Source organism: Macaca fascicularis, chromosome 10 (assembly GCF_037993035.2).
Source record: "Macaca fascicularis isolate 582-1 chromosome 10, T2T-MFA8v1.1".
NCBI lineage: Eukaryota > Metazoa > Chordata > Mammalia > Primates > Cercopithecidae > Macaca > Macaca fascicularis.
The window spans coordinates 67,042,228-67,058,344 of NC_088384.1; the positions used below are offsets into that span (position 1 = coordinate 67,042,228).

At 41.6% G+C, this 16,117-nt stretch overlaps 1 protein-coding gene across 3 annotated transcripts in view; it reads right to left on the minus strand.

Moving 5' to 3' along the window:
• CFAP61 (cilia and flagella associated protein 61) overlaps positions 1-16,117 on the minus strand; it is a 293,282-nt gene that overhangs the window by 81,394 nt on the left and 195,771 nt on the right. For all 3 annotated transcript variants that reach the window (XM_074004665.1, XM_074004666.1, XM_005568227.4), the window contains exon 21: positions 13,922-14,096. In XM_074004665.1, the coding sequence (XP_073860766.1) occupies positions 13,922-14,096 (175 nt within the window). The remainder of the gene's footprint in view (positions 1-13,921; positions 14,097-16,117) is intronic.

Below are 16,117 nucleotides of genomic sequence, written 5' to 3' on the forward strand. Positions count from 1 at the left end.
AAAACATCCCACAAAGTAGTCAAGTACTTTTAATGCAGAAGTAGGACATTCGTTTATGTTCCTCTAATTTGAAGTTGAAATTATGCTGAAAGAAAACTGTCTAGCAAAAACCTTTTGTCTTGTTTTTGTTCCCAATTTGCTATACTTATTAGGGAAACAAAATTACTAATGTTGGCAATGTATATTAGTTCTTTCTTACAGACAAAAAGGCAATGGCAAAAAATATTCATGCTCATGATGTTACTGATATTTTAATATTTAAATGTTGAACTGGATTGATTTCAAGGAAGTTTTCCCTTTTTTGAGAATTAAAGGCTAGAACATTCTGCTTTTCAACAGATAATTTTACAAAGATTCAACCCTGATTTTTAGAATTTAATGTGTCAAGACCTAGCTAGAGAGACTGAAGGACAGTATTTTGGTTAGCAAAAATAAAATTACAAAATAATCTTGACAGATTTCCCTTGTGTAAGAGCATTTTGATGATAGTCTATACTATTTACATTTCTCAAAAAGACCACAGAAGTAATTACATATGCTATTCTACAATTTTAGCAGTTTTAAGATCAATGACACTATTAAATTAATGAAATGTAGTATATGCTATTTTTGACATTGAATTGGCATTTTCAAATTTTCACAAAGAAATAAATTGCTGTAGACTCATTTTCCAGGTAAGATACCAATTTTACCACAAAATGTACACTTTGTTGAATGTCTCTCTGTTTTTCTCCTGTTCATGAAATAGTATGAAAAGGAATTTTACAAGCCAAAATAAATAGCAAGTGTATTAATTTAATTTGGTTGAGGAAATCATGCCCAAATTGTTTTCAATCCAAAACTGAAAGGAGGTGTGATGGTTTGTCTTGTTTGCTTAGGAAAAATAAACTACAGTAACTTTCAGATGGCTTCTCAGAAGCTAACAGCATCTAGAAAGTTCTCCCATACTCCCTGCTCTTCATCTATGGAAAGCCAAGAAGGCACTGAAGTGAGGGAGTGGAGTCTCTCCATTCCTGCCTTCGCTAGGACGCTAGGACAGTTTTGTGGCTATGACTCCCACTCTGTTCAGATGCTCAAATGCAACATTCCTCGGTGAGCTGCATTTTCCTTGGCTGAAAGAGGCAACATTTTGCTTAAATTATTGAGGCTCCCACCTGCTACAAAACATGAATCTTGGCTGTCTGGCACAACAAAGAATCAGCCTGCCAAGAAAGGCAAAACTTGAACCGAAAACTGTCAAAGGTTTGAGGTCTTCTGTCCTTTTGAAATAGGCAAGCCAAAACAATATTCATTTTCAGTTGAACAAATTTAAGTGTGTTTAGATCTCACACAGCTAACGATTTTGTGTTTTCCGGTCTCTTTCATGAGAGCTGTTAGCAGCTCTACTGTGAGCTGGGCTTTTTCTTTACAGGCTCATGGAAAACTGGGCCTGTGGTGCTGCTGGGGTTTGGAGAGCTCTCTGATCCAGCGAGCGTGGTCCACGACTGCAGGCAGCTGGAGAGGATGATACTTTTTGATTCCAAAGGTAATACATTTTATAAAATCTCTGATTTCAAAATTAGAGGTTTATTTCTAGATAATGTGACTTCTAAACAGTTTTGGCTATCTTTATGTTTAATTTGAAACAAAATTCCCTAACAAAAATGTAAGACTTCGGTTATCTTAAGAGTCAGTTATCATCATAGCAATGGTGCATAACAAACCACGTCAAAACTCAATGTCAAACAACAAGCAGCATGTTGTAGGTGGTCTACATACCTATGGGCGGACGGATGTCAGCTGATATGGCTCCAGGTTGTGGCTGGGTTTGTTTGCACCATATGTGTTTTATCCTGCTTGGACTGACAGCTACCTGAGGCATTTTCTATTTATGGTGAAATGCAGGTGCACAGAAAGGCAAGCACAAGGGCCCAGGCACATATCAAGCCTCCGCCCACATCACATCCACTAACTTCCCATTGACCCAAGTAAGTGTCATGGCCATGCGCATGAGCACAGAAGTGAGGACATCCACTCTGCCCACACAGGAGGGAGAGAAGGATGAATATTTACTGACCGGCAGTGCAATCAGCATGGTCATATGGAAGATGACTGCCTGTGTGATTTCATCTCAAACTTTTCATTTAAACAGGTTTTCTATGACTAGTTATAGTTCTCTCATTTCCCATAAAATATAGTAGAATGTTGTGACAATATAATCTGTTATATTAAATAAATAAGAACATGTTACAGGTCAAATCACATTCCTCCACAAATATAACAAAACATGATAAAAACTAGCTATTAATATGTAAGATGGCCTACTATTCTTGACCAGGTCCACCTCTTGCCTTTTTTTAATTTTCATTTTTATTTTTCGAGACAGAGTCTCGTCCGTTGCCCAGGCTGGAGTGCAGTGGTGCGATCTCAGCTCACTGCAACCTCCACCTTTCAGGTTCAAGTCATTCTCCCACCTCAGCCTCTCCTGAGTATCTGGAATTATAGGCCCACACCACTATGCCAGGTTAATTTTTGTATTTTTAGTAGAGACAAAGTTTCGACATGTTGACCAAGCTGGTCTTGAACTCCTGACCTCAAGTGATCTCCCCACCTTGGCTTCCCAAAGTGTTGGGATTATAGACGTGAGCCTCTGCGTCTGGCCCAGTCTCTTGCCTTTAAATATCTCCGTTCTGTGGGAGATTATTCTTTTCATCATCTTTGTGCAGTTGTGAGTTCTTTCTGCAACACTGCTCACATTTACTTTGTAAAGGATTTTTAGATCCAGTTCATGTTTATCTCTGGACTCCTCTATGCCAGGCACACAGTTAGGTACTTTTATACACAATCTCTCATATTGTTATCATTATCGATAACAATAGCATTTAGAACTGTTAACAATAATATGGGCTTCAGTCAAATGCCCATATATAATGTTGTCATACAGCAAAATATAAGCATGGTGATAACTCTTAGAATAACCAAAGTCTTATATGTTGGGGCCCCCTCCAGAAAAAAAGCTTAGTAGACAAATACTTTGATTATTCATTTTGGGACAAATCAAACTGGTTTAAAAATATGATTACTTATATTTATCAGAGTAATTTTACTAATACGGATGAGTTGGAACCAGTGCTTCTGAAGAACCCATGTCAAGGCCTTAGCCTGCCTGTAGCTGTATCTGGTCCCCACAGACTGTCCAGCCTCCAGGCAGGTGAGACCCCAGCAGGCCTGTGGGTGGTCTCCAACTTTCCTTTCCAGCACTCACCATGGCCTACACACCCAGGCTATAGCCAGGCTTCTTGGCGAGATGACTTGTTTGGACTGTAAGGTCCATGTTTGCTCTTCCCATCATGTTATCCCTGGAGCCTAGCACAGTGCCTGGCCTACACTGGATGTGACTGTAATTACCACCATAGTATTGTGTTTCCTGACCAGATACGTGGATATATGTCAGAGATTTATTAGATTGCTGATCCTAAGACTTTCTTCCTGCTAGCTGGATCATGCTTTTGGGCCCTCTAAATATTTAACACCAAACAACCTCACTGTAGCCAGATTTTCCCACCACCTATTTCTGCTTGGTATTCACTACTAAGTTGGCACTGTAAGATCTATCCAGTCACAGAATGGGCTACACACCTGAGATTTGTAAGACAGAAATATGTTCCCCTTAACGATGTCAGATCTGGTTATTAGGTTTCCGGTGTAGGCTCATGAAATCCCACAGTCCCTAATGTAACCGAAATTGTGTGTGCCCATAATTTGTTAATTATAGATATAAAATACTACTCCTGTCACATTGGTGGCATTTAAGCTCAGGGAAACAAGAAATTACATCTTTAATGTGCTATTTAAAGAAAGACAGGGCTGAGTGTAGTGGCCCATGCCTGTAATCCAAGCACTTTGGGAGGCCAAGGCAGGAGGATTGATTGGGGCCAGGGGTTCGAGGCCAGCCTGGGAAACACATCATAGCCTCGTCTCTACAAAAAAAAAAAAAAAAAATCTCTCTCTCTCTCTCTCTCTCTCTCTCTCTTAGGCATGGCACATACCTCTAGTCCCAGTTACTCAGGAGGCTGATACAATTTCTGGGAATTTGTAGGAGTTTGACAGATTTCCACCCCTGGTTTTCTTTTAGATGTAAATGTGACGTTGGATGACCAGGCTTTCTTATATTTTATATGGAAGTAGCAGTTGGGTAACTCATGTTGCAATGTTTAAGTCAATTTTGGGCTGAATCAAGAAGGAAAGATGGGGAAGGAAGGAAATGGAGAGAGAAACAAAGGGGGGCAGAGACACAGTCGAACAGTAGGCGCCTCAGAGAAACAGATCTTCCTGAATCCCTGGGTAAGAGTTAGAAGGAAGAAAGAGTTTAAAAGTAGGTGAGAGAAAGTAGCTGCTGGGTGGGATGAACTGAGGGCAAGTGAATAATGACCGGCACCGGGGGACACTCTGTTGGTTGTGCCTGAGGGAGGTGTTGGGGCTGATAGTTACGTGTCCCCGTGTGTGCAGTGGGTAGCTGAGCCTCCACTGGCACAGAACAGCGTGGCGGCTGTACAGACAGGTGAGACAGCCCCAGTTATGGGGGCCATGACATATGTTCTTTGATAGCATGCTTTTATTTCAGTTTTTAATTAATTAATTAATTTCGAGACAGAGTCTCACTCTGTAGCCCAGGCTGGAGTGCAGTGGCACCATCTTGGCTCACTGCCATTTCTGCCTCCTGGGTTCAAGTGATTCTCATGCTTCAGCCTCCTAAGTAGCTGGAACTACAGGCACCCACCACCACACCCAGCTAATTTTTGTATTTTTAATAGAGATGGGGTTTCACCGTGTTGGCCAGGCTGGCAGTGAACTCTGGGCCTCAAGTGATCGCCCATCTCGGCTTCCCAAAGTGCTAAGACTACAGGCGTGAGCCACCACGCCCGGCCTACAGCATGCTTTTCATAAGCTGGAAAACTTCAGTTAATGAAATATGAATTTATTTATTTAAATTTTAATTTTCTGGATACATAGTATGCCCATATTAAAGATGAATTTCATCCATGTATACCTACCATTGTGTACTTTACAACGCATGGAGCCCTTGCAAATATTTACAAGGAGGTAGGTAACACACTGCAGGGGCTTCCTTCACATTACTGGGATATCACACACACTGTTTTGAAGTTTCTAGACACACATAAAAAAAGGAGAGTGGAAAAACTGATGATTTCCCTTTCCCTGGATATCAGTTTTATGCTGAAAGATTTAGTCACCGTTTCCTTCCCAGATCAGCTTACCTAACAGATGAGAAATGACCAGCTTTTGCTCTCGATTTAACAGGTGACAGAGGTAAAGGATGGGCTGCCCCACTTTCAAATGGCAAATAACCAACAATAGAACACTCTGGGTGGATTCCCCATAAAGGATAAGGGAATATAACCATGGCAGTTTTCATGGAAGACCAATCTTTGTTGCTCTTTTTAGGGAATAAATCATGCATTACTCTGACTGCAGATCTGAGACGGACAGTAGGGTCCAGGTAGAGCGCCCGTAAAAAGGAGACTGTGTGGAAGCTCCTCAAATTAAAGCTGTCAAGCAAGAAGGAGCCCGAAGTCATTCTCTCACTGCTAACCAGTCGCAACCTTTGAAACAGAATGTGCAAGGGTGCTTCCTAGAGGAAGGAGGGTGCCAGCGTCAACAGCCCAACCAAGGAGAGAGAGGGGGAAGTGATGATGCAGTCAATACCTGCATGAGCTGTCGATTCCCCACTTCAGACTGAAGGGCACTAGCACTTGCCAATTAAAATGCTGGTAGAAATGTACAGATTATCTTTTCGCTTTTTGTTTTTGTTTTGTTTTAAGATGGGGTCTTGCTGTCACTCAGGCTGGAGTGTAGTGCACAACCACAGCTCACTGTAGTCTCGAACTCCTGGGCTCGAGCAATCCTCCCGTCTCAGCCTCTTGAGTAGCTGGGACTACAGCCACATGCCACTATGCCTGGCTAGTTTTTAAAAAAAAATTTTTGTAGAGATGGGGTCTTGCCATGTTGGCCAGGCTGGTTCCAAAATCCTGACTTCAAGTGATCCTCCCACCTTGGCCTCTCAAGGTGTAAATCAACAAATCAGCAACTTTGATAGTGACCATGCACATAAGGCGATCACACTTTAAAGTTTCAACCTGGGGCTGGGTGTGGTGGCTCACACCTGTAATCCCAGCAATTTGAAAGGTTGAGGCTGGCAGATCACTTGAGGTCAGGAGTTTGAACCCAGTCTGACCAAAATGGTAAAACCCCATCTCTACTAAAAACACACAAAAATTAGTTGGGCATAGTGGATCACACCTGTAGTCCCAGCTACTCAGGAGGCTGAGGTAGGACGATCGCTTGAACCCAGGGCACGGAGGTTGCTGTGAGCCACAACAATTGTGCCACTGGTGGGTGACAGAGACAGACTCTGTCTAAAAAAGAATAATGCACCAAGATTCAGGTCAGTTCTTCAATTTATGTTAATCAAGGGGGAAAAATGCCAGTTTCATCATCCTGGTTCCTGAAGGCAGTACGTAAGAGTTTCAGGAGTTAGAAAACAAGTAATTAAAGGTATGACTTTGCAGGAAAGGAAAACTAAGTTGATTTCCCCATTAAGTTCAAGAAGTAAAATAAAGTGCTAATTTTTTTAGTCATAGATGTACCCTAAAAGTAACGGGACAACTTTTAAAGAAATTATTTTTAGTAGATGCTAAAAAGTCATTTTATTCTTTTGAACTGAGTGCTTTACTTTTAAACACTTGGAAATTGTGCTCTGCTGCCATTTCATGGTCACGCTCAATGCTATAAAGATGAAGCTTCTCCAAGGAGAGAATCAGGACTTGGAGGGAAAGATTTGCTGGTCTGGTGGTCTGGCCATGAAGTTAGATCTCAAGCGTATAAGAAATAAATTCAGGATTTATGCACACAATATTAACATGAAGTTTTCTTCATAGTTATTATATCTTTAAGGTCAAAGAAACAAGAATTATGTGCTACATTTTATAGTTTATATATTTTAAATTATGTCTGCATATTTACCTATTCTTTTGTATTTTAATGAATAATTATATTTCCTTTTTCTGCTTCAAAAGAGACATACAGTGGTTACATATGACTCATTCATCCTCAGAACAGACCTGTAAGACAGGATTTATCATTTTATCCAGAAAACAAGGTACAGAGAGGTTAAATCTTGAGCTCAAGGTCACATGGCAAGCAGGTGGGTCAGCAGGACTCAAACCCCATGAGTCTATTTCAAAACCAGGTCTCATAGCACTGCAGTACACTTGCAGATGGATGTGTAACACGTTACTAAAATATACTCCAACTGGCATTTTACATGGGTAAATATCTTCAGCAAATAACTAGATAATGAAATATTTTTAAGTAGCAATCACAGAATATTAATAAATTGTGAAATAAACACTTATTAAAAAACAGGCCAGGCATGGTGGCTCATTGCCTCTAATCCCAGGACTTTGGGAGGCCAAGGTGGGAGAATCACTTGAGGTTAGGAGTTTGAGTCCAGCCTGGCCAACATGACGAAACCCCATCTCTACCAAAAACACAAAAATTAGCCGAGTGTGCTGGTGCATGACTATAATCCGAGCTTCTCAGGAGGCTGAGGCAGGAGAATCACTTGAGACGGAGAGGCAGATGTTTCAGTCAGCTGAGATTGCACCACTGCACTCCAGCCTGGATGGCAGAGCAAGACTCTGCCATATATATATAAATATATATATATAAATTTATAAATAAATAAAAATATATGTGTGTATATATATGTGTATATATGTGTATGTGTATACATGTGTATGTATATATATGTGTGTGTGTACATATATATAAATCTTGCCCACAAATAGAAACAGACAATGCTCTTTTTACTTTTTAGAAGTCAAAGCATAAGATTTCTATGCCCGAAACGTGACCTGTCCCATTCTGCTCTGCTGAATAAAAAGGGAAGAATATATTAGATATAACATAACAAAGGCTTTGTTCGATGATGCATGCAATGGAATTTTAATGTTATACTTTTCCTATAAACATGCTTTTAATAAGGCAGTAAACTATATTTAGCTAAAGATGAAAATAATTGATCCATTTTGAGCCATTAAGGCAGTTTATTTTTTTTTTTTACTTTACTTTCATCCTACTTTTCATTTTCATGGAAAGTACAGAGGTAATAGCAGATGAATTTCAATTAGTTTCAGTTAGTGCCATAAATTGTTATTGTGTATCGGGTTGCTGCCTTCTATCAGAAACCCCCCAGCAGAACACTCCAGGTTTTGTTTGCAGTTGAAAGCAGCATTTGAGCCTGTGATGTCAGCTCTTCTCCATGGCATTGGAGCAGTTCTAACAGTTTAGGGTAATTTACTTATATAAATCCATCCAACTCTAGAGCCCAGAAAACCATGACCTCCGGATGGACTAATTCCATCACGGAACCACTGTGTTCTCCTTTGGAAGCAGAAGATGTGAAATAAAACAGTGACTGCGGGAAGGAGCTACACTTTGGGGTGGTATCTGCGTGCGTCTGCAATGCGTAGAAGTTCAAAGGAGAGCCGACTTCCTCCTGGGAGTATCTCTTGTTATTGATGCCCAATATCCACTGTTCTAGAACACTCCATCCACCATTCTCCCCTCACATCCCTGGGCTTCACTAACATCAGCCCTGGTGTTTGCCAGGATTCAGGGTGTGGTTCCCGGAGGGACACGTCACCCAACCACAGCCAATGGGACACGATGAAACTATTTTTCGCTGTCCTTGGCTCCCTTGCCCCAACTCACACGCTAAAGTATTTAAAAAAGGGGAAATTAGCACCGAGGGAGTACAAATCAACTATGATGAAAACTGTCCACGTTTCTCCTGGTGTTATTAGGGTGACATGAATAAAAAGCAAGGACTGAAATGTCCAGGACGGTCACGGATCGCTCCATGAGACCTTTCAAACGTGCAGGAACACAGCCCTGCTCCTTGCTTTCCATCGTGCGCCAGACTTCTAGCTTCTGGCTTCAAATGCCAATGACACAGGCAGGTGGGAGGGAGTCCCTAGAAAAACCCCAATCAGCCTGCACATTGGGGTGGAGCCTCGGGAAGTCCATGCCATTTGCAGTGGGGAGAAGCCTGACCCCTCCTCTTCCTGTGTGGAACCTGGGATTCAAGTAGCCTGCTGGCCTTGCGCAGGATCCTGCTTCCCCGCCCCCCCAACTCCCCTTTCTTTTTTCTTTCACCCAGTAAAACCCTGTTTTACTCACCCTTCAAACCCTCTGCGAGCCTACATTTTCGTGGCCATGGGACGGACAAGGACCCCGTCTTTAGCTGAACTAAGGCAAAGCCCTGCAACACCACCATCTCATAGCTGACTTGGAAATAAGCTAGAAGCGCCTGTGTCAGCAAGACCACCAAATGCAGCAAGGGTGGCCACTTCCAGCTCAGCTAGCTCCTGCGTGCATAACTGCCTTGCCTCAGCTGGCTACTGCCATCCATGGTAAGCCATTCTCCCGCGGTCACCTTCTCTCCGCTGGCATGGGTACTACAGATGGAAAGGCCATTTTCTCAAAGTGCTATGTGTGTACAGTGGCACCCACCTGGTCAGCTCCCATTCCTAAAAGGTAACCAGTTAAAACTTGGACGTGGCTGGGTGCTTGCGGCCCGCCAGTGTCTGTCCCTGCCCACGCCTCCGGCTTCATCTCCTGCTGCTGCCCTTCACAGACTCTGCCCAGCCCACGTTGTTGGCCCAGTGTCTTTTGGACACAATCCAAACTCCCCCAGCCTCTCTGTCTGCTTATCCTGTCCCTCTTCAAGACTAAGCTCACATCCTCCTTTCTTGGGGAGGCCTTCTCCAAACTTCGCAGCCTCCAGGACTCTCCTGAAGGCCACAGCGCCTCTATAGCTGACTGGCACCTGGTGTACACGGATCCCTGGCTTTCAATAGAGACTGATGTCCTCAACTTCATCAGTGCCCTGGTGGCAGGGGCTGAGACTTCTACTCTGGGGTACCTTTAATTCCATCACATGTAAGAGCAATGCTAATGGCAGCCTCTATTTACAAAACTCCTTCTATGTATGAGAGACTGTCCTGAGTACAGCATGTAATCTCATTTATCTCTTTTCACCCTCTCAGCATCCCTTGTGAGTTAGATATTATCTGGAATCTGAGAAACAGAGCAGTTAAATAACTTGCCCAAGGGAAACAGCACAGCCAAGATTTGAACCCAAGTCATGTGACTCCAGAACCTGAGCTAGACTGCCTTTATAAATGTCTGTTATTCGTGAGGAGGAACTTAACTCATCCTGTTTAGCCAGCATGTTATTACTATCATTACCAAGGATGAAGTTTTAAAGAAGGGCTTCAATTTCATTCAAGGGTTCTCTTGTCTTCATCTCAATTGACCATCTATTTCCAAGTTAGGCCGAATGCAAAAAGTTTTGATAAAACTCACCATGTGGAGGGGGCGGGGGTAAGGAAAAGAGTTACATCCTGAACTGTCTTCACTTACATTCACTAAAACATTTATTTTCATTTACTATGTGCCAGGCACTATGCCGGATACAAGTGACATTGAGATAAAGTAGAGCTGAAATTATCTAAGAAATGGCTTGGAGCTTCAACCAAGTATGGTACTGTAGATGTCTCAGAAGCAAAGTTGCAACAGCTGTATTCTTTTCAAAATGCAGTTCTGGAAAGACCACTAGGCTTTGCACAGTATGAAAAGGGATTTGAAAGCCCAGCAATGAAACTCAAGTATCATATACCCAAAGTCTCAGTTAAGAAATAGAGGTCACAAGGTGACTGAAGCGATTTGGCATGAATGTCTGTTTCTACATGGAATGCCCTCCCTGCTAAACATATTTCAGCCTGCCAGAGAAGCCAACGGTGTATTTAGGAGCTCTACCTCGAGGCCTTCTCTCACGCTGGATCCTATTCTTTGCTGCATTTCCTGGGAGCCTCTGTGGGTATAATTCTGTCTTGTGGTTGTTGGTTCTTGGCTCAGGTGGGGATGGGCTTTCTGTCCTAGGCCTGCTCTGCTCTGAGATTTGGACTGTGATCCAGTGATGCTGCAAGAATAATAATGGCAAGAATAAGATCTGAATGGGAGTAAAGGTATGTCTGAATATGACCTGGATTGCAGAAAAGATACAAAGAGGAGAAAGTTTTCTTAAGGCAAGATGTTAACATTTTTTCTTAACTTTGTTTACTTGAGAATTCACTTGAAAAGGGCCTCTACACGAAGTTAAATTAACTTGGACAGGTCAGCTTTCCCTGAAAGCTCCCAGAGCTTGGTCCCAGCATGTGAGTGTTAAGAGCATCTACCTGGGAGGTGCCTGGGAGAGTGATTAAGCACCAGACCTGGAGAAAATCACCTGCATATAAGCCAGGAAACTAATTTCCACATACTTCTTATTCTGGCTCTTTGGTGGACAAAAGCAGGCACTCCAAAAGGCTTTATACACTGGCTGCTGGGAGACAGTCTTAAATCTTAAAAAAGCATTTCCCTTTAAGGGGGCAGTGTAGCATCATCATCTCTGACGACTGGCCAAGTCAGCAGAATAGCACTGATGCTATTCCTCCATCTGAGCACCAAGAGGACAATACAAAGGCACTTGAAAGAGACCATAGCGCTTCTTGCTTTGAGGTTTCTAAATTCTCTGCCATCAACATTCCACCTTAAGAACTTGCAGTGCCACTTTCGAAGGGTCTTTCTTGGTCAAATGCTCCCTAGCCCAAACATCCAAAACACACAGAGGTTCAAAGTTAAAGCACGGCACTGCAGGCTAACAGGATTGGGTGCAGTCTTAAAGACGTACTGTGCATTTTGTATTGAACCACTGGCTTTTGTGCTTTTGGGGAAGTTATGGTACTGGGGAACTTATGGTACATTTGGAGGTCTGGACTTCATGAAATGGTAATGATTTGTCAAAAATGTTATGGCTAAAAGCAGGTTACTACAAACTACAGCTCATCGTCTGGTTTCATAAATAAATTTTATCAGAACACAACCATGCTCATTCATTTACATATTGTCTATAGTCGCTTGCTCACTAAAAGGGCAGAGTTGAAGAGTTGCAACAGAGGGCGTATGGCCTGCAAAGTCTAAAAGAAAAAAAAATCCTAAGATAAGATCTTGCTCTGTCACCCAGGCTGGAGTGCAGTGGCATAATCATGGCTCACTGCAGCCTTGACCTCCCAAGCTCAATTGATCCTCCCATCTCAGCCTCCTGAGTAGCTGAGACTATAGGTGTACACCACCATGCCCAGCTAATTTTTGTATTTTTTGTAGAGGTGGGGTTTTTCCATGTTTCCCAGGCTGGTCTCAAACTCCTGGGCTCAAGTGATCCTCCCACCTCGGCCCACACAAAGTGCTGGGACTACGGGTGTGAGCTACCATGCTCAACCAAGTCCAAAATATTTACTATCTGGTATTTTACAGCAAAAATTCACCAACCCATGGATTAGAGAATTTTCCCTGATAAGAAAATACTCTGAGTCTACATAGATCATGGGGTAATTATTACAGAATGACTAAAAGGCTAAAACAGGTTTAAACATACATAGATGCAAAACTGAAAATAATTCCAAGTTTGGAAGAAAGTATGAAATACTTTATGACATTTAAAAAATCTGGGTTGCCAGTATAATCTATCTCTATATCCCACCTCTACCCAAAGGTTCCAGACTCAGCTGGTTTTATGGGTGATTTCTGTCCAACCCTTAAGTTACTTTGTATTTCAGATCCCCAAAGAATATTGAAAGCTTCCAAAAATGCTTTGTGAGACTGGCATACCCTTGATTCCAAAAACCTGACAAGCAATGCATAAAAGAGAGAACTACAGGTCAATCTCATTTATGAATTTAGAGGCAAACAGCCTATAAATAGTATCAGCAAATTGAATTCAGCAACGTACTGAATGCCATTTGATACTCATTTTTAAATGCTGAATGTAGTACATTAGTAACTTTTTAATGTAGTAAATGTTATAACTTGGCAAAAGTTAATACCTAAATGATCCACCAAAAATTATAATAAATTATATTTAATTTTAATGTATTATATTAACAAATATAATTAGATTATACTCATATACATGTATTAAATAAATTAGCATGTTTAATTTTACACATTGATGCCCACTTTCTGGGCACTTAGTGGTTTTACATCCTTGGGCTGAACTCTAAACCACAGGTGGCTGTGGAACTGAACCAGGTCACTAACTGTCTTCTCACTTTTAGGCAAAAGAAAGGGGCTGCTTTAAGTAATCTCCTAACCTTGACTTCTAGGTTTCAGTTAAAGACACAAAAGCAGCCAGGCCCTCTTCTGGTTGTTTCACTGGCTGAATGATTTCAATGAAATTCAAGCAATACAGAGAAAGATGCTTGAGAATACACTTTTGAGTGGCAGAGGCATTGGCACAAATGTTTCACTTTTTCATTTCGATTTAAAAAGTGGCACGTAACTCGAGTCTGTGTATTTGTGGGAAGGACTGTACGGGCAACACCAAGAAAGAGAACAATAGGTTGTGAAAACAAGAAAAGGCCCTTCCAATACAAGCCTTTTTCTTCCTAGGTCTTTTCAGCTTCACAAAAGAAGACATATTTTCCATATAATTGCTAAACATGTTTGCTTATTAAATTATTCTTTAATTAGTTAATGATTTTAGCTATGCTTTGCTCTTCGGATATTCATTTTGTATAATAAAATAATTATAGATAATTAAACTATCTCAAGCCTTTTTCTTTCCCCCAGCAAACATGCTGGGTATCCAAAAATGACAACAAGTTGTAAATTAATCTGGAAAACAAAGCATGACAGATGAATGATTTGGTTGGAATTAATTAGGCACTAATTATATACTGGAACTAGATGAAGAATGAGACTCATTATAAAAATAAAACGCTATTCTGAAGAGATGCACAGTTACCGACATCCTTACCTTCTGTGGTGATGGAGTTATTCCTTATCCAAGTCAGTGCCTTAAAGCAATCCTCTTCCTCATTGAGAGTGAAATGGTTGCAAGGAACTTTCCCTGTGTACCGCCGCTGACTGCTGTTGGGAACCTCTCTGTTTGTCAGGTGTTGACTAATATCAGCCCCTGTGGGGCATGGGACCTGAAGTATGTTAGAGAAATGCTTGTTTCAGCGATAATAGATAAAGTGGTGACAGTGGTTAAAAAAAAAAAAAGTAGACATAGCAATGTTCAGTATGTCTTTTTCTGTCCCCAGATACAATCAATCAGATTTTAATCCAAGTAAGAAACACACACACACACACACACACACACACACACACACAGGTGTAATGAGCACCTAGAAACAATTATCAGAGGGAGTTGCTCTAGTTATGTAATGCTGTGTAACAAACTGTTTCAAAATTCAGTGGTAAAAATCAACCATTAGGCTCCCAGCCTATGCAGGACAGTAATTCAGACACGGCAAGGTGGGGAATGGCTTGTCTCTGTTCCACAATGTCTGGGGCCTCAGCTAGGAAGACTCAGGGGCTGGGGCCTGAAATTATCTGAATATAGTTAAACTATCTCAATCCTTTTTCTTTCCCCTGGAAAATATGCTGGGTATTCAAATGTGACAACAAATTGTCATGATTTGCCTTGCAGTTGATGTTGGCTAAAGGTTGGATTTGAGCTGGGGTTGTTGGCCAGAACACCTACATGTGGCCTCTCCATGTAGCTTGGGCTTCCTCATAAGATGGTGGCTGGGTTCCTAGGGCAAGTGTTCTGAGAAAGAGAGAGCCAATAAAGAGAGGTCCAGGTTCTTTTCCAACCTAGTCTTGGAAGTTGAGCAGTGTCTCTTCCACCATATTCGATTCATGGAGGTAGCCATAAAGGCCTGCCCAGGATCAGGGGAGGGAACCTCAACTCCACCTCTTCATGTAGGAGAAGCAAGGCTCTGGAAGAGGACATGGAAGTGAATTGGATGTGGTGGCCATTTTTGGCAAAAATAATCTGCCACAGAAACAATTATATCCAGGGTTGAAATTTAAGGGTATAGAGGGGCTAGGCAGAAAAGAAAAGGAAGGAAACATTATTATTTACTTATGAAAAGTATAGAATTATTCCTTGTCTTGTCAGAGAAATATTCTCCTTCTCTTTATTCCCCTCCATCTTTCTCTCAGTTTTGATGCAGATATGTGTGGGAACAGAAACTTTCCTCTACTGTAAGGAAAGTAACAGTAAAAACACAATAAAGGATGATAGCTGATACTCGTCTTCTGTGTCAAGGATACTGTGGTAAACTGGAGGGTTTGTGCTTGGGCCAGAGAGATCAGCCATGACTCCGCTCCATCTAGTTGCTGCCAGTGTAGAGTATGGATCCAGTATGGCCAGATCTGACTTCCCAAGAAATGCCAAGCCCTTGGGTTTTCATGTAGACTCCTGATCTTTTTTTAATTATATTGGTTCAAATTAAAATCAGACAAAGAAGTGTCATTGCAAAAACCAAATAAAACAGCACAGTGACCTGAGTTTCCCCAAATGGGCCACCACTTGGTCCCTCTGATTTTTAACTGGTTGCCAGGTGGAGGTTATGAGGAGAAAAAGAGAGCAAGCAGAGGGGCAGCCTAGAGGGACCCTGAGGCCTTTGGTGGAAGATCGATACCTACTGGCTTGCTGCATTCTGGGTCTAAGACCTCAGGGCTGTGAGGCAAGAATACTCCTAGAGCTATTACAGGCAATAAGTTCACCTGCGGTCAAGATGGATATTGGGGTAGAGGAAGTTCTTTATCCTTTGACAAGCAGGCAAATGCTGGCTGGTGCTTAAACTCATGGGGCTTGACTAAACTCCAGCTGACAGGAAACTTTTGGTTATACACTTCCTCAATAGAAATTGTAAAGCCTTAGTACGTTGCCGTGATGTATTTAATGCAATTTCAAACTAGATTAAATTAAAATGAAACAGAGCAAAACAGAACCAATGTTTAAAGCTGGATATTCTCTCTCCATTAAGAAGCTGCAGTGAAATTATATGTAGCAAAAGGGAACAACTAAATAAATAGTGGTCATTTACTGTAACCAAAATTGAGGAGGTAAAGTTTTCTTATTAGTAATATAGCTCGTTTAGTAATACCCCACTAAAATGTTGATAGCATTATATTCATAGGTATTATAAAGCAGCCC